The sequence below is a fragment of the Podarcis filfolensis genome (assembly GCF_964270895.1).
Source record: "Podarcis filfolensis genome assembly, chromosome: 4".
NCBI classification, from domain to species: domain Eukaryota; kingdom Metazoa; phylum Chordata; class Lepidosauria; order Squamata; family Lacertidae; genus Podarcis; species Podarcis filfolensis.
In genome coordinates, this window is record NC_139607.1 from 38,380,073 (window position 1) to 38,403,101 (window position 23,029).

The window sequence follows — 23,029 nt, forward strand, 5'->3', positions numbered from 1 at the left end:
AATATCGGGTTTTGAAAGTACTGTATTTCTTTTGAGAAGCAAAATATGTTGTAGCTGGAGTCCAGGGAACAGGACAGGGGCATTTAAAATGCAATCTCCCACCTGCATTTAAACTGGTGCAGCCTAGTGGAGGATAGAACATGTTTCTGCCACAACAGCCACACTTCATGCAATCTATGTTTGACTGATATCAACTAAAGAAGTGATAGGTCTTCTCTTCTGAAGGTTGTGTATTGTACTTCTTCAGACTAATCAATCACATACCATTGGCCAAGAAATAAAAAAGGAAGGGGCAATACTAGCAATGCCAACTGCACCTTAGTTATATTGGGTGTGGTGCTTGGATAACCTGAATAGAATTGCCTTAAGAATTCTTAGTGAGTATGGCTGTCTTAGCTTCTTGGCTTCAAAGATTGTTCTGTGCCTCATGATTTATTTTATGAACAAATAACTCTTCAAAATGCAGTCATTAAAAATAAACACAAATCCTTGCATCTGCTTAGGATGGTTTTTTCATGCAGGATTTTATAACAGGATCCTCTCTCTCTCTCTCTTTTTAAAAACTCAGCAGTACCGATTACTGACAACTAATCACTACCGGGTGCCTGTTCTCAGTGCAGTCCAGCATTCAGAATGATTTAACAGCCTGTAGAGGCCCACAGTTTGGCTGCAACCCGTTTTGCTCCTTTAAGAATGGAGATGAATAGCTAATTTTGCTGCAGAGAATTTGCCTGCTATGAATCACAAATACTCCTTCACTTTGTGACTCTGAGAGTCTGATCAAAACATTGCTGCACACTCTTATACTGACAGAAAGGATTAATTGTTCTTCCTTCTGCTGCTCTCCTTGCCCTGCTCCTCCAACCCCCAGGAAGGGGAAGAAAGCATTTGCATCATGATTTGGAAAGCAAATTAAGTGCTTTCAGCATGGCTAGGACTGTTTTCATTTCACCTGAAGATTACATTGGTATTGTTGAAATGGCCGGAAGGATTTAGGAAAGAGAGAACTCAGTAGGCAAAAGTAGCTGATGCAACCTGAGAGCACCAAAAGCAAGTGAGGATGACACTTCAGCCCGTTATAAAGAATGCATGTGACTAGGGACTTAAGGCACTTCCAGGCGGTTGCTATTTTGAGGTGAAAATCACATACTGACAAATTCTGGTTGCACAATCATTGACTGGGAGGTCTTGTGCAACAACACCACTTCCCTCAAAAGATCAGACCTTTTTTTGCTATAAGAAGATGGCATACTTCTAAAGGGGGCATTCAGTGGATCCCCCCCCCCCTTTATTTACACTTTCAAGTTTAAAGATATTTCAAGAAATTCTGGCGGAACACCCATCAGCCCCAGTTTGGATGAGATTCAGGTTACGGGAAACAAGCAGATGGTTATTTAACCTCCCTGCAAAAGGAAGCAGAATGAATGTTCAATAAGCAGACTGCCTAATCCAGGCTTCTTCAACCTAGGCCCTTCAGATGTTTTTTGGCCTACAGCTCCCATGATCCCTAGCTAGCTGGACCAGTGTTCAGGGATTATGGGAATTGTAGTCTCAAAAACAGCTGGCGGGCCAAGGTTGAGGAAGCCTGGCCTAATCCCTTATACACCCAGTAGATTGCTGCAGACCACGGAAGAATCCTCCTTCCAAAGATCTCAGAAACCAACTCCACAGTAACTTGTAGCAGGGCTTTTAGTGTGGATGCCCCAGTTCTGTGGAATAGCATTCCTGTCGAGATACGACAGGTACCCACTATCCTGACAAGCTTCCCCAGCTGGCTAAACCAGTATTTACCACGTGTTTCCATGTGTTAGGGCTTTCATCTTGTTTTAAATGCATTTGTGGTTTTTAACGTTTTTAACTTTTTTATGTGTAACTTATGGTGGTTTACAAATTAATAAGTGTAATAATAATAAAACAACAACAATGATCAGGTTGCCAAGAAGCCCCCCAAACGGCTCATTTCCCTCTGTCTATACTGCATAAGCTGCTTCTGATTTTGTTGAGTCTGCACTTGAACACACATCTACTCAGTCATTTGACTTTACAGATTTAGGAGGCAGCATTTTCTGGAAGTGATGGTGTGCTACATCTTATACAGTTGTTTTTTCTGGTCAACTGGCAAGCTCTACTTATATCATGCACTCAAAATGCTTCTTTTAAAGCAAACTGTGCTCCAAAGCAAGGGTAAAAACATTTAGCCTACTACTGCCCAGTTTGCCCACTCCAGTTCTCAGGCCAGCTTGGGATATGCTTTTTTCTCCGTTTCTGACAAGTTTGTGGTCTGAAGACAAAAAGGATTCTGCTAATTCCTGGGGCCCGTAGTTTCTATGGAAATGAGAAAGCAAAATCTGTTCTTCTCTTTGTCAAATATTTTGTCAAGGTTTTCACAAAAGAAAATGAAATGAAATGCGGCTTCATAAAATGATATTACTGTCCAACTAAATTTATGGATTCTGTGACAGAGTGAAATCTCTGAGCTGGCAAAAGTGTGTTTAAATATACTGGTTTTATCTTCCAGGTTCACTTTTTATTCAATTTGTTTGGCTTATAAGCTAGACTGTGTGTGGGGTGGGGGGAAATAGCTTCTTAAACCAATGTAATCATATCTTCTGCCTGCCTTGATGAAAGTGTGTTTTGCGTATTTTATTAACTACTGTTTGTTTTTCTAAATTCAAAAGGTTTGCCTTATTTATATACTAAGTTTACATTAACTTGTTTGGCTTGTTACCTTGGTTACTGAGGCCCATCTTTGTATAGATTTGTGCTGAGGCAACAATTATTCTACTGTACTTAGTAACTTGAGTTTAGGTCTCATATGGTAGCCTTTTCCCTTTTTTCTATGCAGAAGAGTTTAAGTAGAAACTACAAAAAACAGCACCTCAACTTCAGTGTATTTTGGTTATGCTTTATCTTTGAATGGGTACTATAAACCTTTTGTCAATATGCAGGAAAGGAAGAAAATCCTACTTTTGTGAATAACAATTTAAGGGCTGCATGCGATGGAACTGTGGGCTCATTATTCATGGTGATAAGCACAGTTGCTTAAGTGATAAGTTTGCAGGATTTTCTCAGTAAGGCAAGTTTTAAGGTCCTAGTTGCTAAGAGATCCTTTGACTTAGCATAAAGTCACAGGTATAAAGTCTTATACCTGTGATTACAAATGAAGCAATGAGTTGCATATGGGTATTCTCAAGGTCATGGATTATTTATTGATAACACAATTATATTGCAACTATATAATAATTTCACTGGAGGCAGCAAAGAATAAGAATTTTCATCTGCATTGTAGCTGGGGAAAGAAGGGTTAACCCCCCCCATGCTGCAATGCCAATTGAAAATCAATTCCCAGTTGTTGGGTTTTTTGTTTTTTTTAAGCTGACATGTTTAGCATCACAGGTAATTTGGCCATCACAGAAGGAGGAAATGACAGCAAAACTTTCTGGCTTTGATCCTAACTACCATGAATAGATTTCTGCTCATGGAATAGGTCTTTCCTATCTCCTACTTTTTGCTGAAGTACAATGAACCAATGCTAAAGAACTCTGGATTTGAGGCCCTAATTCTGAGAAATATTTTATCACAAAGTTATGATTGAATTCAGTAAATGACATGCATTTGGTGGTGACCATGATCAATTACATTAGAAAGTTTCTGTTAAATTAGGGTTAATAAGGAGGCATGCTAATTTAATTGGGGATTAATAAATTATTAGATTTCCTGATATTAATATGTTATTTAACTTGAGCAACTTAAATATGTCACTATTAATTAAAAGTGTTGTTCTGCCAATTATGCTGTTCATTTTCATTTGGACTTCACCAAATGCAATTCAAAAATCTACAAGTTAATATACATAAATCTTGTGCATATTCCATCAGAATTATATTATTTCATTTTATTCTTTTGTGTCCTGGCCCTCAGTGCTGGATGAAGAATTGGACTCGGCTTCCAAAAGCCCTAATGCATTAATCAAAACAGTGCATAGGCAAAGCTCGGTTTCCACAGGGCAACAAGTGCCGAAGAGGTAGAGATGCATGGCCAAGAGCAAACTAAGACACTGATCAAACAAGTGACACACCCCAGTACTTTTCTTTTAAAAGACAGGGTGGGCACAGCATTTAGCATGACAAGTGGCCATTGTCCCAGGACTGGGCAGCCAAATGGGCATACCTCAAGTGGCCTGGGTTTGCAAAGTTTGTTCATGCCAGCACTGGTGTTTCTGTGTCCTTGGATCACCGGCGGAGGAAGAGGAGTGGGGGGGGGAGTGCACCGCCCCCGGCAGCGCGATCCCGGTGGGGTACTATTGCGGCTCCCCCCCCCCCCGCCTGTGCTGGGCACCACACCGCCGCAGGCTGCGCGTCACACCCCCAGGATGCACGCCCTGCCCCTGCCTGCTCTCCGCCCCCCGGTGCCGGAGCATGAAGCTCCGCCACAGCCTTGGATACAGAGGCAAAGGTGGCACCAGCTCATCAGATTTATTCTCAGTTGCCTCCTCCAAAGGAGGAGATTTCTCATTGGCAGGAGGTCTCCAGTGTCACAGGAAAAGGACATTCCTCTGCTAACCTTCTTGGTCCCTCTCCTGCATCCAGCTTTCCACTCCCTGAACTACTGAACCCCTCTTCAAACTCACCTCCTTCATCCTGCTAGGACCTTCCCCAGGGTCACCGAGTTCCAATTCTTTGGGCTCTTCCCATTCCACCTCAGGATTTGATGTTTCTTGCCATTACATATTCACAGGACTTATGACATTTTTAAGACATTTGAAACTTTAGACTTCCCAGTCCTGAGTGCTCAAAAGTTTACCCAGTACAGATGACTCCAGTGGAATATAATTCTCAAAATATCATTGTCACAGCCCGTAACAAAAATTGATGCAGTCTATTTAGGATTTTCCCAGCTCCGAAATGTGGCTCTCTGCCAAATGCAATATAATAAAACCATTTGCTTTTGACTTTGAGAAAGGTTGGAAGAGAAGGCTTCACAATTTTAATGGAAAACAGTTGGGGAGCATATTTTGCTCTAGAAGTTGGTGGGTTTTTTTTTTAAAAGAATTCAACCCAAACCCTGAAATAACTTGAATTATCTTACTCTCATTTCTTATTTTGTTTGTTTCATTAAGGAGTTGCAATGCTTCCTTGATTACCCCAAATGTAAATGTCAAGATCCAAATGTCACATTACTTCCAGTTCAATTATTTTGAAGTAACTGTTAGGGAAGGAGTGGAAAGAAGAAAAACTGACTGGAGGGGAAGTAGGTTGTACACAAGTAACATCTGGAGCCTAAACAGCAGTATTGGCTATAGTAATTTCCTGACATTTCACAGTACAGCATATCCAAGCCATTTACACGGTTATAGTCCAACAAGCCTCTTTGCATGAATGAGTGTGGTCACCTATTTGCATGTCATTGGACTTTTCCCTTTCACATTCTAAGCTGGAAACCTCAGTTGCATAGCAATTACATGCATATGTACACAAACACACGCAGAGAAGGGTCTAAGCCAGGGGTCAGCAACCTTTTTCAGCCGTGGGCCGGTCCACCGTCCCTCAGACCTTGTGGGGGGCTGGATTATATTTTTTTTGGGGGGGGAAGGAAAGAATTCCTATGCCCCACAAATAACACAGAGATGCATTTTAAGTAAAAGGACACATTCTACTCATGTAAAAACATGCTGATTCCCAGACCGTCCACGGGCCAGATTGAGAAGGCGATTGGGCTGCATCCAGCCCACGGGCCCTAGTTTGCCCACCCCTGGTCTAAGCTTACCAGTGAACTCACTTAGGCAAGCCATTATCCCCGCTCGTCTGATAATGCAAAAGGTAAAGGTAAAGGGACCCCTGACCATTAGGTCCAGTCGTGGCCGACTCTGGGGTTGCAGCGCTCATCTCGCTTTATTGGCTGAGGGATCAGCTTCTGGGTCATGTGGCCAGCATGACTAAGCCGCTTCTGGCGAACCAGAGCAGCGCACGGAAACGCCGTTTACCTTCCCGCCAGAGCGGTACCTATTTATCTACTTGCACTTTGACATGCTTTCGAACTGCTAGGTTGGCAGGAGCAGGGACCGAGCAATGGGAGCTCACCCTGTCGTGGGGATTTGAACCGCCGACCTTCTGATCAGCAAGTCCTAGGCTCTGTGGTTTAACCCACAGCGCCACCCGCATCCCATCTGATAATGCAAACACCAGTTTTATTTGCATATCCCATTCCCATATATGCTCAAGGTAGTTTACATCAAACTGACAAAAATATTGCAGTGAATAAAATCATAAACAATCAGCCTCCAGTATCTCAATAGTTGAAACATAAATTAATAAGAAGGCAATGCATACATTTCAACATCCATTAAAGCAACTTCTCATATGGGGATACTGGCCTGTCCTATAGATTTGCTGAGCTAATGTTTGCAAAGGTCTTTAAGCACAGTGATCTCTGTGTCTTGTTAAATATACAAGATGTATTTATTATTGCAGTTTATCTCTGCACTTAATTTATATGCGAATGGACATTAAGGAGAGGAATAAATAAGAGTTACTTTATTACAACTGTTTAGATTTTCTGTTGACAGCAATCTATGAGCCAAACTGCACTAGACATTTCAGAGCAGGCCTGAGAAGAACCTCTCTTCGGAAGCTTTGGGGAGGGAGAATTCCCCATTATTCTCATTAATACCAGCCCCTCCCACAGCTGAGGCAGTTTGCATTTTTAAAAACCTGAACTTTGTCTACATGCATTGTCAAGTGTGATAATCGTCTCTTCTCTTGTCACTAAAGCGACTAGTGAGTAAATTTGCCTGCGATTGCTGCAAAAATGTTAAGAGCATTCTGATTACATGCTACTGGTTTGGGAACTTTTGTTCAGAAGCATTTGAGTACTGTGTACTCTAGTCTTCTAATGTCTAGACCACACAAACACACATGTCTGTATGCATGTATATCAGTTTTGCTGGGCTTACCGGTGTTTTTTCATGATATATTAGACACATCAGTGCCTTATTCTTCATGATGGAGAAAAGCTCTAGAACATCACCTGAAGGCATATTGGAGTTCTGTTTGTAGACTGAGGTTCAATTTAAGCAGATGTGTTGCTGTCATTCCCCTTAGAATGAAACCTGTCACAGACACAACTAACAAGAATTGTTCATTCCACTTTAGTACAGAGCCCTTCAACCTCAATTAATTTACCATGTGTTTTCACTTCTCCAGCCCACTTTACTCTGCTTTATCTTGTAAACTGCATTTCATTAAGACTCTGCAACCGGGTTCACCGATGCATTTTTATGAGGTGAAAAAATAGCTCTCAGTCTCTTTCTTCTCAGGCCAATTTCTTTTCTAAAGCATAAGTTTGTTGACTAATAATGTAGGAAGATGGCATAAGCACATATCAGCAGTAATGTGAATAGAGAAAAATCCTCAAAGGCTTGTGTTCACACAATTTCAAATTTAGTAATACTCCACATGAAGGTATGTACTACATATGCAATGCATGATGTGATATGATCTGGACATGCCCATGTACACCTGTACAACTTAAGAGTGATTCCCTTGATGCCCTTTCAGTGATTACTAAGTGTGCTGACTCGGTGACATAATTGGCTGCGTCCAACATTTTCATTCTGTGAATAGAAACTTCAAGTTTAAATGGATTTTTTATCCCAACCTTCAAATTAAATTTGCCAGGGTGGCTTCCATACAAAAAAAATTGTGTGAGATGTAACGGAAGGCGTTCCCACTCACAGGAGGAGATTCCTACTTTCGTAAGGACCTCTTCACTCACTGAAGAGTTCTTCTGTCAGCCTTGGGCACCCTACAACAACTTCACTAGTATACACCAGAGAGAGATGAGTTACATTTGTGTGGGGTTCAGAAGTATCTGGGAAATTGCAATATAGAAAAAAAAACAAATACCAAAGTCCCCAGTTATAAGTCATTATGCACCATTTCTCTGTTCAGGTTTGTAGATGTATTTCTGCTTTCTTGTGTTTAGGTCTAGATGTTCTACATTTTGTATGAGAAAGGCAAGGCAGCCTTTGGCATGTTTGTATATGATTGATTTGACCAAGATCAATTTTATGTAAAAGCTGTATGTGACTTTATTTTAAAAAAGAAAATGGACTTTCCCCCCACCCCTTTCTAATTACATTTCTACCATATGCTCATCCAGATGGCTTCTACTTATAGAGCGCTATAAAATGACCTAACTTCAGAGGATTTAATCGCTGAAGAAGCTTATGAACAAATAGAATTGACACTTTGTCAGAAATGGGGGGGGGGGAATCAGAATTCCCCTCCCCTTGCTTTGATGCGAAGTTTCCCATTCACCTGATGTGGTTGTCATATAGCCTATATATTGAGTATATATACTGAGTAAAACACTGTAAGGATGAAAATGCAGGAACCAGGGCATGAGAGGCACCTGACAACGAAGCAGCCATTTTGAATGTAATCTAGTCTGGGCCTATTTGTTGCCTTGATGTAAGACTGTCTGACGACTCCATATCTACACCACCTTGAGCTTCTTAGAGAAAGGGCAGAAAAGGAAGATTATAAATGCAGAATTGTGGAAAGGGGAAGTTGACTTTTAGAAAGGAATATATTTTTAGCTGATTGAGCAGACAAAGTATTCATACAAGAGTCCTCATGATAATTCGCTTTGCTTTGCTTTACACCCTGTAGGCATTTTCCTTAAATGATCAGAAGATGTTAACTTCACAGTACTTATTTGACTGCCAAATACTAATGGTTTGTTGTGTGATGTTAGTTTGTAGGTAGAGAGATAAATACATAACAAACACATTATTCCAGTGTTCCTATTTTATTCCTCCTGGTTTTAATACTTTAACAGGAAGGTCTAAGTTGACTTTGAAAAGAGATCTAAATACTATACAAATTTAACAATAGAAAATTTAAATCAGGGTAGGATATAGGGTTTTGGAGGGGGTTGTGGTAGTCTATGAGAAGTCCATCTATCGCTCTTTCCAGGTTTCCTGTCTGGCTGAATGTTTGTAATTTGTGTTGGGTGAGCTGGACAGATTGCTGCCTTGGGCATGGTGCTGATCAACCCCACGTTTAGTCCTGGGGGAATGTCAGTATTCATGCTGACACACTTTGGATTTGGTTTTGTTAGCCAGGCAAGAAGAGAGGGTGACCTGAAAGTGGGAGATTTTACAACTGTCTCCTTGTCATGGGCAGGTAACATTCTGTTGACATATAGGAATATTCCACACCTGGAAGTTGACTGATCCAGATGGCGTCCAGATAGCTCTGGGGAGTTTCCTGGCTGATGGGTGGAATGCCATTGATGTGACTGCTCCTGAACATCTTCTCACACATAGCTGGAGTCTATTATGAATGCTCTTTATAATACCTACATTTTATAATAGCCTATTTTCTAGAATCATTGCCAAATCACTTCCAAGAACCTTCTGATCAGATGGAGTTACCATCACCTATAGTCTGAATCAGTATAAGGCAGCTTTCTAAGTTCACTGTATCACAGCTAAATTAACCCTACTCAGGATCTCAGCATTCTTCTTCTCCAACTTGTCTGAATTCAGTTTTCCCCTTCACTATTCACCTTCATCCATCCCACTGCCATCCACTCCACTGCAGCCTCCAAACCTTGGTTTAGGAGACAAAATTTGAATTAAATTTACCAGTGCCGTATCTGCTAGTCCCCCTGTGTGTTATTTACTAGGTAAGAAAGTGTCCATGCTGATGTACTGAAGTGTAACTTTACTACTGTTATTACTCTCTGGAACACTTCGACTGGACTTGCATGTATTGTGTAAACGCCAAGAAGGCACAAGGTGAACCCAGTTATGAGTGTTCTGCTGATATGTACTTAGGATGTTTTATGTAGATTTGAAGTTTTATTCCTCATTTCTCCAACATAAGATGATGAATTTTAAAGTAATATGACTTTGTCCTCAGTTTTTATCACCATGTCACTCTGTCACCTAGGTAAGTAACCTTTAATAGATAACAAACATATATATTTTATGTTTCTTTTCCACTTAGTCACATAACGCAGTCTGCCCCTTTTGATGACCCACGATTAGACAGCTGCCAAATCACACCTCCAGCCCCTCGGAAAGTGGAAATGAGGCGAGATCCAGTGCTGGGATTTGGTTTTGTGGCTGGCAGTGAAAAGCCTGTGGTGGTGCGCTCTGTCACACCAGGTATGGTTCCTTCTATGTTTGAGTTATTCTAAAACTTATGACCTAGCAGAAGAATGGATCTGATTATTGTGTGTAACTGACTGCATTATGATTTCAACATTTCTGCTTTCTGCTGTGAATCCTTCTAATGTACAGCCATAATCAACATTAAAGCTTATATTGGTGACTAGGTTGGCTCTTTCCCTCATCTTAAATTAATTAGCAGGTGGCATATTACTATCAATCATTCCTCCGCTGTGGCTGTCACTTAATAATGGAGAGCAGCATCTCACAGACCTGACCTGCTTTACTTACTCAGTATCCCAGGATCTGGGATATCCTGGATGCTTCTTAAAGCACAAGGACCACACTTCTGGGAAGTGTGCATGGGTAGATGGTTATCTGTGGTTAGGCAGAGCCTTGAGCAGGCAGATGTCCAGCTTCCAGGATCTACTTTGGTCCTTCCTCCCACCCTTACAACCCCTAGATCAACCTGCTAGAATCAAGTACAAATGCAAAATGGACATACACTTGGAATTAAGAAAGAGCTCAGGAATTCTTGCTTTCAGGACCTGAACAAAGCTCATAATCCATTCCTATTTTTGCCTTGTTTCTTCATTTTAGCAGGCTAATTTGAAAAGTAATAATAATAATAATGTTGCTGTTACTTGGAAGTCAGAAATGTTTGATAATCTACTGCAAATCATCCAGTGATCTACCGGTAGACCCTGGTCTAGCTTCTGCCCATCCCTGCTTTATCCCTGCTTCATGTGCCACTAGGGAATTTCAGAAGTCTGAAATAAGAAGCTGAAATTGATACTAAAACTACTATTGGTACAATTCTTTGATCCGTTTTGATTGTATATCTGTACATCTCACGTGGAGGGGGCGGATATCATTGCTTTCCCACTGATATTTGATATCTCCAGCACAAAATGCTTGAAGGAGTGCCACCTCCCATATCAGCTGAGCCAGCCCAGAGATCTGTAGAGATGGTCCTTTTGGGTGTCCCACTGGTGAGTGCAGCTCACTGTGTGGTGAAGTGGAATAGGACCTTCTCCTTAGTGGATCCCCAAATGTGGAATTCCCTCCTTGCAGTGATGTGGCTGGCCCTTGTACTTCTAGATTTGCAGCATCTAGTTAAATACATCTCTGTTAACCCAAGCTTTTGGTGGAAATTTATCATTTTGATTATGATCTTATTGTTATGATGTACTGCTGCTGAATCTATTGAAATGATGTTTTTTAAAAAACCATTTTCTCACTTGCTTGTTGGTGGTGTTACAGTTTTATGGTAGAATCAACAGAACTGTATTGTGTCTGTTGTTGAGATTGGGTTCTGTTTTATATAATATTTTGTAAGCCACCCAGGGATTTTTTTTCATGAGGGGCAATTTAAAAGCAAAGTGAATTAATATTTTTGAATGATTAAAACTAGCCTTCAACAAGGATGATCTGGATGTAGAAGGTACTTCACATCTCCATCATAGTAATATATAATGAATATCTACTATCTGCCTAACAGAGACGTTTTATTGGTACATTTGAAATGATGTATAATCTGTGCTTGAATGTCATATGTTTATAGGGGGTCCCTCTGAAGGAAAACTTATACCAGGAGATCAGATCATAATGATTAATGATGAGCCTGTCAACACTGCTCCAAGGGAGAGAGTCATCGACCTCGTCAGGTAGTTGTTTGTTTTTGTTTTATTTTGAGTAATAAACTACTCCAGCAAGCTGTGGTTTGATAAACACCATTTCACTTTTGCATTCAGTATTAGTAGTATTAATAAAAAGGTAAAGGTACCTCTGCTCGTACGGGCCAGTCTTGCCAGACTCTAGGGTTGTGCACTCATCTCACTCTATAGGCCGGGAGCCAGCGCTGTCTGCAGACACTTCCGGGTCACGTGGCCAGCGTGACAAGCTGCATCTGGCGAGCCAGCGCAGCACACGGAACGCCGTTTACCTTCCCGCTGGTAAGCGGTCCCTATTTATCTACTTGCACCCGGGGGTGCTTTCGAACTGCTAGGTTGGCAGGCGCTGGGACCGAACGACGGGAGCGCACCCCGCCGCGGGGATTCGAACCGCCGACCATGTGATCGGCAAGTCCTAGGCGCTGAGGCTTTTACCCACAGCGCCACCCGCGTCAGTAGTATTAATAGGTAGGTAATAATTTTATTGGTTTAGCTATAAGCCACAAGACAGAAAGCCAACCCTACCCTCAAACTCAAACCTGAGCTACAAATTCAGCTTTTAAGCTCTTATACTTCTTTCAAAAGTCATGTGTTCCCTCAAATAATCCCAAGAACTGTAGTTTCTTATGGGTGCTAAAAGTTCATAGAGCTGTATTTCCCAGATGGATGGATTATTAAACCACTCTGGGAACTGTAACTCCATGTGGGGAAGAAGCTTTTAAATATTGTATATGGCTGTATATGGTACATTAATTGTTCCTATTCAACATATATTGGAATTAGGTTGCCCAAGTGTTGGTAATGTTAGGAAAAGATGAAAAACTGTAGTCTGTGAAAAGAAAATATATTTAAAAGCTATCTATAGCTTTTAAAAAGTGTTTTCTTTTTCCCCCTCCCCAAACCACCTGTGACAAGCAGGGATTTTATACAGGTTAACAGTCTGACTATGGCAGACACAAAAGCTGTCGACTTGAACAAATTACTAGTGAAACAGCTTGGCAGGTGACAAGTATGAAATTAATAGCTAGTTATATGTACTTGTGTATTAGAATCATCTTGACAAAGACAGAAGGATTATAAGAAAGAGAGCCATGGAAACTGGGAATTTACTGAGGCCAGCTTCAAGGAATATGAGATTATGAAGGAAGAACAAGGAGTTTTGCTGTGAGCAGAACCCCCCTCGGAATTTCTACTTTGTCCTGTTGTGACTTCCATGATTTTCTCGGCCTCCATAAGAACTGGAGACATTCGGTTTTTAAATGAAAGCAGAGAGTCTCAGGAGTCTGTACTCCATCCTAGGCATCAGATTCTTTTTATGCTTCAAAGCAATGGTTGCAGGGAGTGTATGCAATCCTGGAGTATATGCAGTTTCCTGCAGGCGAATTCAGGCAGTTGATTGTAGGTCTTTTAAGCAAACGTCTGTCATTCTAGAATCCTAGATGAGCCATGCATTTTCCAGGGCTAATTCTGCATGTAACCCCTTTGATACCAATTTAGTCAGGCAATTGTAAACAGATCCTGTAAGTGGTACTGAATTCTTGGAGGAATACTGCGATGGTGATGTCCTTACTGTAGAAAGCTACCCTTTCTTTCCTGTGTCTGCCTGCCGCTGGGACTTTTGACAGCAGTTGTCTTCCCTTTAATGAGTTTCAGTGAGCTGTATTACAGTTACATAATACTTCATTCCACATAAAGAGCTTACTATCGTCTCAATGGGGACATCTGGAATGATTAGGAAAAGTACAGTACAATCACCACATCATGGCAAAAAGTAATCCATGGTGACAATATGATGAGGCATTCCTTCTGTGAGGCAACATAGCCTAAGATTATAAATGATTTGGGTACTTTTATGTATTCAGAAATTGGGCTTCCCTTCCTTCCCCCATTCCTGCACCCACAGTTCTCTCTAAAAAAACCAAAACTTGAAAGATACATGAATCCAAGGGGTATGATTTTTCTGCACAAAATAATGAAAGTTAACAAAATGAAACTATGTCCTGGTTGGCAGGTAATACTAAGCCAAACTATGGCTTAGTATGAATGAGCAAACATGTTGGTGCACATTTAGAAAACCAGGGCTGCTTTGCTACTGGGAGTTAAGCCATGGTTTGGCTTAATGTTACATGCAAACCTGGTCTCATGGTTTGTCTTTCCCTAAACAAACCACGAGTTTTAACCAGGGTTTGGGGTAGACACACCACAGGGCCCAGGTTTGTATGTATCACTAAGTGAAACCATAGCTTAGCTTCTGGCAGTGTAGCAGTAAGCAAAACCGGGGAGGTGCAAAGTGTTTGCAGTTTTCTAAATGTTTGGCATACCGAGCCAATAACATAATAGCTCTCCTCTAATGCTTCGTCTTATATATATATATCCACTCGACATATAATTGGATATTTGCTGGCTATTACATGATTACATTATTTACTGCTTAACAGGTTTAAAAAAATCATAGAAAAGCGGCATGTCACTGAAGCATCTGGTCAGGAACTCTTGTCCTTAGGTGTCTACAGGCAAGTAGTTTTTGGACCCAAAAGATTTACAAATGTGATCCTCCAGCTGTAGTCCAAATGTGTATCTGAAGTGATATTTTTGAATGTGTGCATTTTGACTCCTGCCTTGCGGTAGGAATTTTGACTGAGAGTCTATCACGGTTCATGTTGATCAGCCTTCTTGTAGGAAAACTCTCTCTGGAAGAACGTGAAGTTAAAGGTCTAGAGACTACCAAGTAGATTCATTAAAAAATAATGAACTGTGGTTCATCCACATTTCTCATTTTACTGGGCTTCTGCTATGCTGACCATGCTTAATTAGAGTGTTCGTCGCCTTTTGAAGCCCAGTTGCTCAGATAGTGTTATAGTATAGTTTGCATCGGTAAGCTCTCATTATTCCTTGGCACACTGAACTGCCCTTCTTCTTGCGTTTTGCTCTGCTGAGTTTCTTTCCCCCCAGGTGAATGACCCCCCCATGGACAAAAAATAAGAAAACGGCTTGCTTATATCAGTATCTGTAAACCAGACTTGTGCTTTACAAGAGGGGCAGAGGTGCTTCTTTTACAAGCAAAGAAACAGGGAATAAGTTGCTTCTAAAAGCCAAGCTCAATTCTTACTATATTATTAAACTGCAGAAGGAGAGTGGGTAACGTGCATGCCAAGCAGCTGAGGTCTATTTAAAGAACCTGCTGTGTTGCTACGTAGCAGCAGCTGCTACTGATTTTATTATGCTGGTGGTGCCTGTTCTGGTGTCTTAAAGTTAATCACAGTATAGTTTGGAATTAGAGTGATTTTAAATATGTATGTATGTATGTATGTATGTATGTATGTATCAACACACACCATAGCAGACTTCTGCATTCCCCCCAGAAAAATGCTCCATTTATTCCATGTCGAGCATGCTGCAAAGTGTACAATACAAATAATGACTGAAGGGAATTTTATGCCTTTAATCGCCAAGAGTGAGGTATGATTTTCAGTTTGTATTGTTGCACATACCCTCATCTCCAAGCAATGAGAGACTTCAGGGGTTTGACCCAGGTTGGGTTTCCTTGGAATGAAGGTCAGTGGCAACTGTGGTGTCTGTAGGATATATGGCTTCATTTACACAGATATACAGCTTGAACTAGTATTGCCACCTTCATTCTGGCAAGATAAAGGCCAAGGCAGTTGGGTTTTTGTTTTTGTTTTCAATCTGGTACTAAAGTGACTTCAAAGCAATCTGTTAGAGTCTATTGCAGCCTAACAGGATGGCCCCTCTGGAATTTGTCGTGCGCACACATACACATGAATTGGTAAATCTATCTGTGCTTGGCTACCCAGAGCTTAAATACATGACCTTTCCTGCACCCTTTCAAACACATGCATTTGGAGAGGATCCCTAACTTGGCAGAAAGAGAGAGAGAGAGAGAGAGAGAGAGAGAGAGAGAGAGAGAGAGAGAGAGAGAGAAGACCCAAAATATAGGACAAAACTGTATCAATACAGGATGCAGCATTTTACATTGAAATACGGGACAATCCTGTATTGTACAGGACAAGTGGCAGCCCCTGAGCATTAGATGGAAGGACTCACTGCAATAACACCCCAACAGATCTTGCCTCCCCAGAAGGCTTCCAGGTGGGTTTGCAAAGCCATAGCTATCATTTTAGCACAGAGATAAAATCAAGCCTCTCTGTTTCCACCTTCCAGCCCCAGACAACCTCATCTAGGGACTAGCCCTGGCTATTGTTCTTCTGCCTCTAGGTTGATTTAACACTTGACCAGGTGAGAAAGGGGAAGGCCCACCCATTTATCTCTCTGGCAACATGGCCTGCTCTTCATTCATGTAAATAGACTGTGCTTACAGGTCCACCTATGGCATATTAGCCTGGCAAACAAGCTGCTCTGACCAGTTCAGCAGTTCCTTCTACGACAAACTCCCCTCTTGTAGATAGGAAACCACAGGCTTGGTTGAGACCTGCAGCCAGCATTGAAACCAGCTGCCAAATCCTATAATGTAATATACGCAAAGAAATTGTGACCACTTATCCTTTCTGTCCTTTGTGAATGTTTTTCCTTGCACAAATATCCTGAGCAAACAGTGCTTGACTATGTGCTCCTGCTGCTGTATTCCAGGGACAGCTGAGGCTACTACTCAGTATCCTGCACTCATTAGGTGTAAAAGGGTAAAGATACCCCTGACCATTAGGTGTAGCATCCACCTAATGGCCAAGGGGACTTGACTGACAGACCTGTTGGAGGTGATGGAATGAAGTTAGAGATCCACAAATTTGTGATGCTAGGGGACTTAAAGCTAAATCTGCCTTATCTGGCTTAAGCTTCAGATTTTATGGCTATTATGGGCATATTAGCAGTTTGAGGGGTGGAGCTAGGTCCAAAATAATGGCTCAAGAATGATGCCAGGTGCTAGTTGGATGAGCTGTATATTCAAGTACAGGCTTATATCTGAGTTACTACAGAAGTCAGCCTGTCAGATCTACAAAAATAATCCAGTAATCTACTCGTAGAGTCCAATCTAACCTCTGTCTACCCTGTATAGTACAGGCAGACAGGTGGCTGATATTCCAAAGGCAGCATTGCAGTGGAAGGGAAGCAGCTACTCTGTCTGATTTTTTCCTGAGGAGACAGCAATTATATAAGACTAGCTGGTCCCCTATTGGCTCCTGGGTCCACGTGGCCTGGGCTGATAGGCTGCAGTACATCTTTCTGGCCATTATCTGGATAGTACTTTATAGCAGCAAAATGAATCCAAAAGTTCCTCTTACCTGAGAGCTGCCCATTGGCACAGGGAGTAAAACACTTGACTCTCACTGACAGAGTTCCTGGTTCAAGCCTGTTGGTTCCCTAGGAAAGGTAGTGTTCTTAATGTTTTATAGACCAATCATTGGATGAGTACTTTTTGCTGGGAGAAACTGAAATGGTCTCTCTGAGACTAATTTACTGTTTTAAGAAAGTTTTCAATTTTTCCCAGTTTGCCGCAACATATTCTAATTGCTAATGTGGCACAGTTGAGAACATTTTGATTTCTCATTTGAATCTCTGTGCTGTCAGTTTTATTTCATACATGAGAAAAGTGAGTAACACTCCTCTAAAACAAATTGTCACATTGTTTAGCATATATCCCTATGGTTCTCTGTGTTGTTTTCCCAAACAATTAAAGAACCTGGAGTCTGCATTTGAATCATAAACATGGATTTATTTGACACTAATGGTGCTTGTTGCTGAACACATGAGGTTTCACAGGATGCTGAAAGACTATTATTTCCTTTGACTGCATAGAATTGTGTGAAAGCTCTTAGGTACCTAAAGATAGTAGATACCGTGGTATTTGTGTAGTTCTTTGATATAGCTTGTAAGTTTATAATAAGCAAAGGAACAAATCTGATCTGGGCAATCAATTGACATAAATTCCATACCTTTTTAGAGTATTAGTGAAACTTTTGAAAATAGTGACTAAAAGATTTCATAGAATCATTGAATAAGGTCATGTCATCCACCTCCTGGAAATGCAGGAATCTCAAGTAGATCATGCATGACAGATGGCTATCCAACTTCTGCTTAAAAGCCTCCAAGGAAAGAGAGCCCACTACCTCTTATGGGAGTCTGTTCTTTGGCGAACAGCTCTTACTGTAAGAAAGTTCTTCCTGATGTTTAGGCAGAATCATCTTTCTTATAACTTGAATCCATTGTTTCAGGTCCTAGCCTCTGGAGCTGGAGAAAACAAGCTAGCGCCATCCTCCATGTAACATCCCTTTAGATTTTTGAAGATGGCTATGGTATCTCTTCTCAGTCTCCTCTTTAGAAGCTAAACATACCCAGTTCGCTCAACTGTTCTTCTTCTAGACCCTTTGGCATCTTGGTCACCTTCCTCTGCACACATTCCAGCTTGTCAATATCCTTCTTAAGTTGTGGTCCCAAGAACTGGACACAGTACTCCAAGTGTGGTCTGACCAAGGCAGAATACAGCAGGACTATTACTTCCCTTAATTGGGATACTATACTTCTGTTGATGCAACCTAGAACAGCTGTTGATTCATGTTAATGCATTTGATTGTAGTAGTATGTATGTCAGTACTAAGTATACAAGGGGGTGTGGGTGGCATTGTGGTCTAAACCACTGAGCCTCTTGGGCTTGCCAGTCAGAAGGTCAGCAGTTCAAATCTGCAGGATGGGATGAGCACCCATTGCTGTGTTCCAGCTTCTGCCAACCTAGCAGTTCAAAAGCACACAAAAGTGCAAGTAGATAAATAGATACCACTGCAGAGGGAAGGTAAATGGCGTTTCCGTGCGCTCTGCCTTCCGTCATGGTGTCCCATTGAGCCAGAAGCGGTTTAGTCATGCTGGCCACATGACCTGGAAAGCTGTCTGTGGACAAACGCCGGCACCCTTGGCCTGAAGCGGGATGAGTGCCACACCCCATAGTCACCTTTGACTGGACTTAACCATCCAGGGTCCTTTAACTTTACTAAGTATACAGGAAAGTTCAGCCTGAGCAAGCTGCAGAGAATTCTAAAGGCCTGGGAGGAGGGGGAAGCTATTATTACTTTAACTAGCTGTCATTTTGAAAATTATTCTCAAATGTGGGAAATAGCCAAAAAAGAGAGGTTTCATTAAAAAGAGGAAAAAATTAGTAATCTAAAGTTAATACATATTTTGCCAAAAGAGCCAGTTTTTAATTAATACAGAAAAAAGGAAATAGGTTAATTAGTGCAAAAGAGAGGAAAGAGGAGAGCTGTGCACCATTTGGCTCAAGGCAAACAGCATGTGTCCCCTGCATTTGTCAGATACAGAAATAGCTGGATTTAACCATGGAAGAATATGCAGAACTTAGAAAGGAGAAAGACGGTAGCTGCTTCAGAGGCTTGAAGGTGATCTGAAAGAGGCATTGTTGCCTGTGGTGTGTGCACTTACCTCACTGTCATGTATGGTCAAATGGCCTTTGAAGGGTTTTTTAATGCATCAAACGAAACTCGTAAAACCTGCCACAAGCCAGCCAGTCTTAACATCAGGATATTCTCAGATCGAAACTAGAAGGGATGCCATCTGCACAATTAGCAATTGCATAAATGGCTATTACAAAGCCACTTGGAGGCAGAGTGGGCCTGATCCAGATTAGGACCCTAGATAGGGGAAGTTTTACCCATTTCCTCTAACTGCTGCGGTTCTGAATTATTTTCAGGGACATTTACATTGAGGGAAGGGGTTAAAAGTTCCCATAGAGTTTGTCTCTCAGAAAGCTACAGCTTTCCAAAGTTCTGATAAAATATTATGCTAAATGCCATTCCTTCATTGTTTAGGGTGGTGTGTAGCTACAGATAAAATGTTTTCTTTTGGTCTACCTAGACATCTGTATTACTGGAATAATATTGTTGAGCATCACCCAATCTCAGAGCAGTGCGGGATTCCAGGAGTTCCAGGCACTTACCCATGGAATGAGGTTCCATAGAGTCTGTTATGTCTGTATGGTTTATTTACACATATCCACAACCTGAGCCTATGATGGAGGGGTTCATAGCTTTAGCACCCCAAGAGGGCTTTGCTTTACCCACAGCCACAGCCTTGGATTCAAATAGAAATAAAAAAATGCTCTGTTTCTATCTCCCCAGCTTGCTCCTTTGCTTCTAGCTCACATCACTCCAATTCTCGGCTCTCAACTTTGTCTTTCTAACTACCCATGAGCTGGGGGAGAGGGGCACCCCACCCATTTGCTGTCTTGCACAAATCCACTTCCTTTGTTCCCCTTAATGGCCCATCATTCAGATGATCACCTCACCAGAAAGCTAGCCTGGCTATTCCAAGAATTAGAAAGGGTTGTTGGTGTAATGTGAATTAAGAGTTAAATTACATAGTGTTTGGTCTCATATGTTGAACTAACACATCCTCCACTTCTGGATGTGACCTTAGTTAGGGAATGCCTCAGGTGGTTTATAGATCTGGTTGTTTATCTCCTCAAAGTACATCAAGAAACCAGCACAGTTTCTAGTTTTAATGGAGTTTTCTCCGTGGTCATAATAGATGGTTGATTTTCTGAGAGCTTTCTGCCCTCATTCAGTTGACCTTTAAGTCAACTGAGAGCCGATCCTACCTTCTCTTATATTGGCTTGCACTCTGTGCTGGAGATGGAGGGAAACATAAAACTTTATACGAGAGTGTGTGTGTTGGCAATCCATAGGTGAAGATTTCCAAAGCATTTGACACCTGTTGTTGGGGAGGAAGGGAAAGGAGATTGTTAGCTGCTTTGAGACTCCTTAGGGTAGTGATAAAGCAGGATATCAAATCCAAATCCAATCCAACATCATCATCATCATCATCATTACTAAACTTTGCATACTGCCCTATACCTGCAGGTCTCAGGGCAGTTCACATCTTAAAGCTTTGAAGAATTCCTGAGCTTGAAAAGCTTTATGGAGTGACAAAGTAGGAGATTAACTAACTCACTTCCTTCATTTTGTTTTTGTAAAAATAAATATGTAGGCAATAGATACGAAGCTGTCATATACCAAGCCAGACTGTTAAGAATGTAAGAACCTGAGCTTGTAGGATCAGGCTAGTGGCCCATCTAGGCCAGCATCGTGTTCTCACTGGGGCCAACCAAATGCCCATGGGAAACCCACTAACATGACCTGAGCGCAACATCACTTTCCCCTCCTGTGGTTTCCAGCCATGGTTATTCAGAAGCATGTTGCCTTCAGCTATGGAGGCAGAACACAGCCATCATGGTTAGTAGCCACTGTTAGCCCTATTCCCCGTGAATTTGTCCTGTGCTTTTTTACTTAAAAAATGTTTAGGGGTACTCTCATTTCCCTACTCATATTGAAATACTGCCCCTCAATGAGGCCAAACTTAGATTCACAAAAGTTTAGGGGTATGTGTACCCGCCCCCAGAGAAAAGCATTGAATTTGACTCCTTTGAATCCTCCTTTAAAGCTACCCAAGATGGTGGCCATCACTGCCTCCTGAGGGAATGAATTCAACCGTGTATCATGTGAAGAAGTACTTTCTTTTATCTGTCCTGAATCCCCCCAAGGTTGTCCAGAAAGGAATGCAGCATTTGGGCTGAAACAGGTTCCCCCTGCCTGCACAAGGGCTTGAAATCAGGACTTCTTCCTGCAAAACATATGCTTAGGTGCTGAGCTCTATCCCTTCCCTAGTCCAGATATCTGTAAATTTGGTACTTATGTAGCTTAGGCTGTTTCTGTCTCCCTTCTGGGGCAAAATCACTAGCTGTGCCTAAATACAAAGTAGCTTAGGAAGCAGAGGGCAGGCTGCCCCACCAAGTAGTTAGGTCAAAGAATAAAAAGTTCAGCTGCACTCAGGAATTCAGATGTACCGTATTTTTCGCTCGATAACACGCACCTGACCATAACACGCACATCGTTTTTAGAGGAGGAAAACAAGGGAAAAAACATTCTGAATGAAACAGTGGATGTATCATTTTTGTGCTTCATGCTGTGGCCACAGACATGTGATCTGATGGTGAATTTGGGGTGACCCAATGCAAAGATCCTGAGGATCCATGTTTTGTAACCACGTTTTTGCACCATTGCAGCCCCAGGCAACAGTGGGTGTGTGATTTGGGGGGGGGGCAGGCTGTAGCCATGGACATGCTATGTGCTCTGATGGTGAATTTGGGGTGACCCAATGCAAAGATCCTGAGGATCCATGTTTTGTAACCACGTTTTTGCACCATTGCAGCCCCAGGCAACAGTGGGTGCGTGATTTGGGGGGGGGGGCAGGCTGTAGCCATGGACATGCTATGTGATCTGATGGTGAATTTGGGGTGACCCAATGCAAAGATCCTGAGGATCCATGTGGATCCATGCTTTTTAACCACATTTTTGCACCATTGCAGCCCCAGGCAACAGTGCGTGTGTGATTTTGGGGGGGCAGGCTGTAGCCATGGACATGCTATGTGATCTGATGGTGAATTTGGGGTGACCCAATGCAAAGATCCTGAGGATCCATGTGGATCCATGCTTTTTAACCACATTTTAAGTGGGGAAGGAAGGAAAAATACAGAATGGACAAGGAGCACGAGAGGGGTGTGCAGAGAAGCAGCTGGCTAAGAATGCAGGAGAGGGGTATAACGGGAGGGAGGAAAGGAAGGCAAAAGTTTTCCCTCACCTACCCACCCAAGCCAGCCAGCTCTCTCTCTCTCTCTCTCTCTCTCTCTCTCTCTCTCTCCCTCCCTCCCTCCCTCCCTCCCTCCTGCATGTTTTCAGCAGCACCGGAGCACAGAGACGACACTCTGCTTGCCTGGAGGGGAGGGGCTTTCCCTGCTCTTTGTTCCGTTTGAGCAAACACAGCAAGGAAACAGAGAAGGGTGGGCAGTAAGACCCTGAGGCAGAATGCAGGAAAGCAGCCACTTCCTCTTTTCAGGTTTCCCTTCTCCGAGACGCGCGATTTGATTTTTGCCTGATTTTTTTTGCCATTTGGCTCCAGGGACCACACATTCGCTCAATAACACGCACAGACATTTCCCCTTCCTTTTTAGGAGAAAAAATCTGCGTGTTATAGAGGGAAAAATACGGTAAGTTCTTACCATCTCAGCACAGGTAGCAAGTGACATTCCCTCTAGGCCTCATGATGGTTCCTCATGAAATATTGCTCAGGGACCTTTTAAGTTCAGTCTCTTTGTGGAACAAGGAGATCCCTTTGGGGCTACTATTATCACCAGCTCAGT

At 42.0% G+C, this 23,029-nt stretch overlaps 1 protein-coding gene across 4 annotated transcripts in view; it reads left to right on the forward strand.

The window, feature by feature from the left end:
* The window catches only part of FRMPD4 (FERM and PDZ domain containing 4), a 216,760-nt gene that overhangs the window by 140,127 nt on the left and 53,604 nt on the right, over nucleotides 1–23,029 (forward strand). For all 4 annotated transcript variants that reach the window (XM_083612102.1, XM_083612099.1, XM_083612100.1 and 1 more), the window contains exons 3-4: nucleotides 10,017–10,177; nucleotides 11,745–11,847. In XM_083612102.1, the coding sequence (XP_083468228.1) occupies nucleotides 10,017–10,177; nucleotides 11,745–11,847 (264 nt within the window). The remainder of the gene's footprint in view (nucleotides 1–10,016; nucleotides 10,178–11,744; nucleotides 11,848–23,029) is intronic.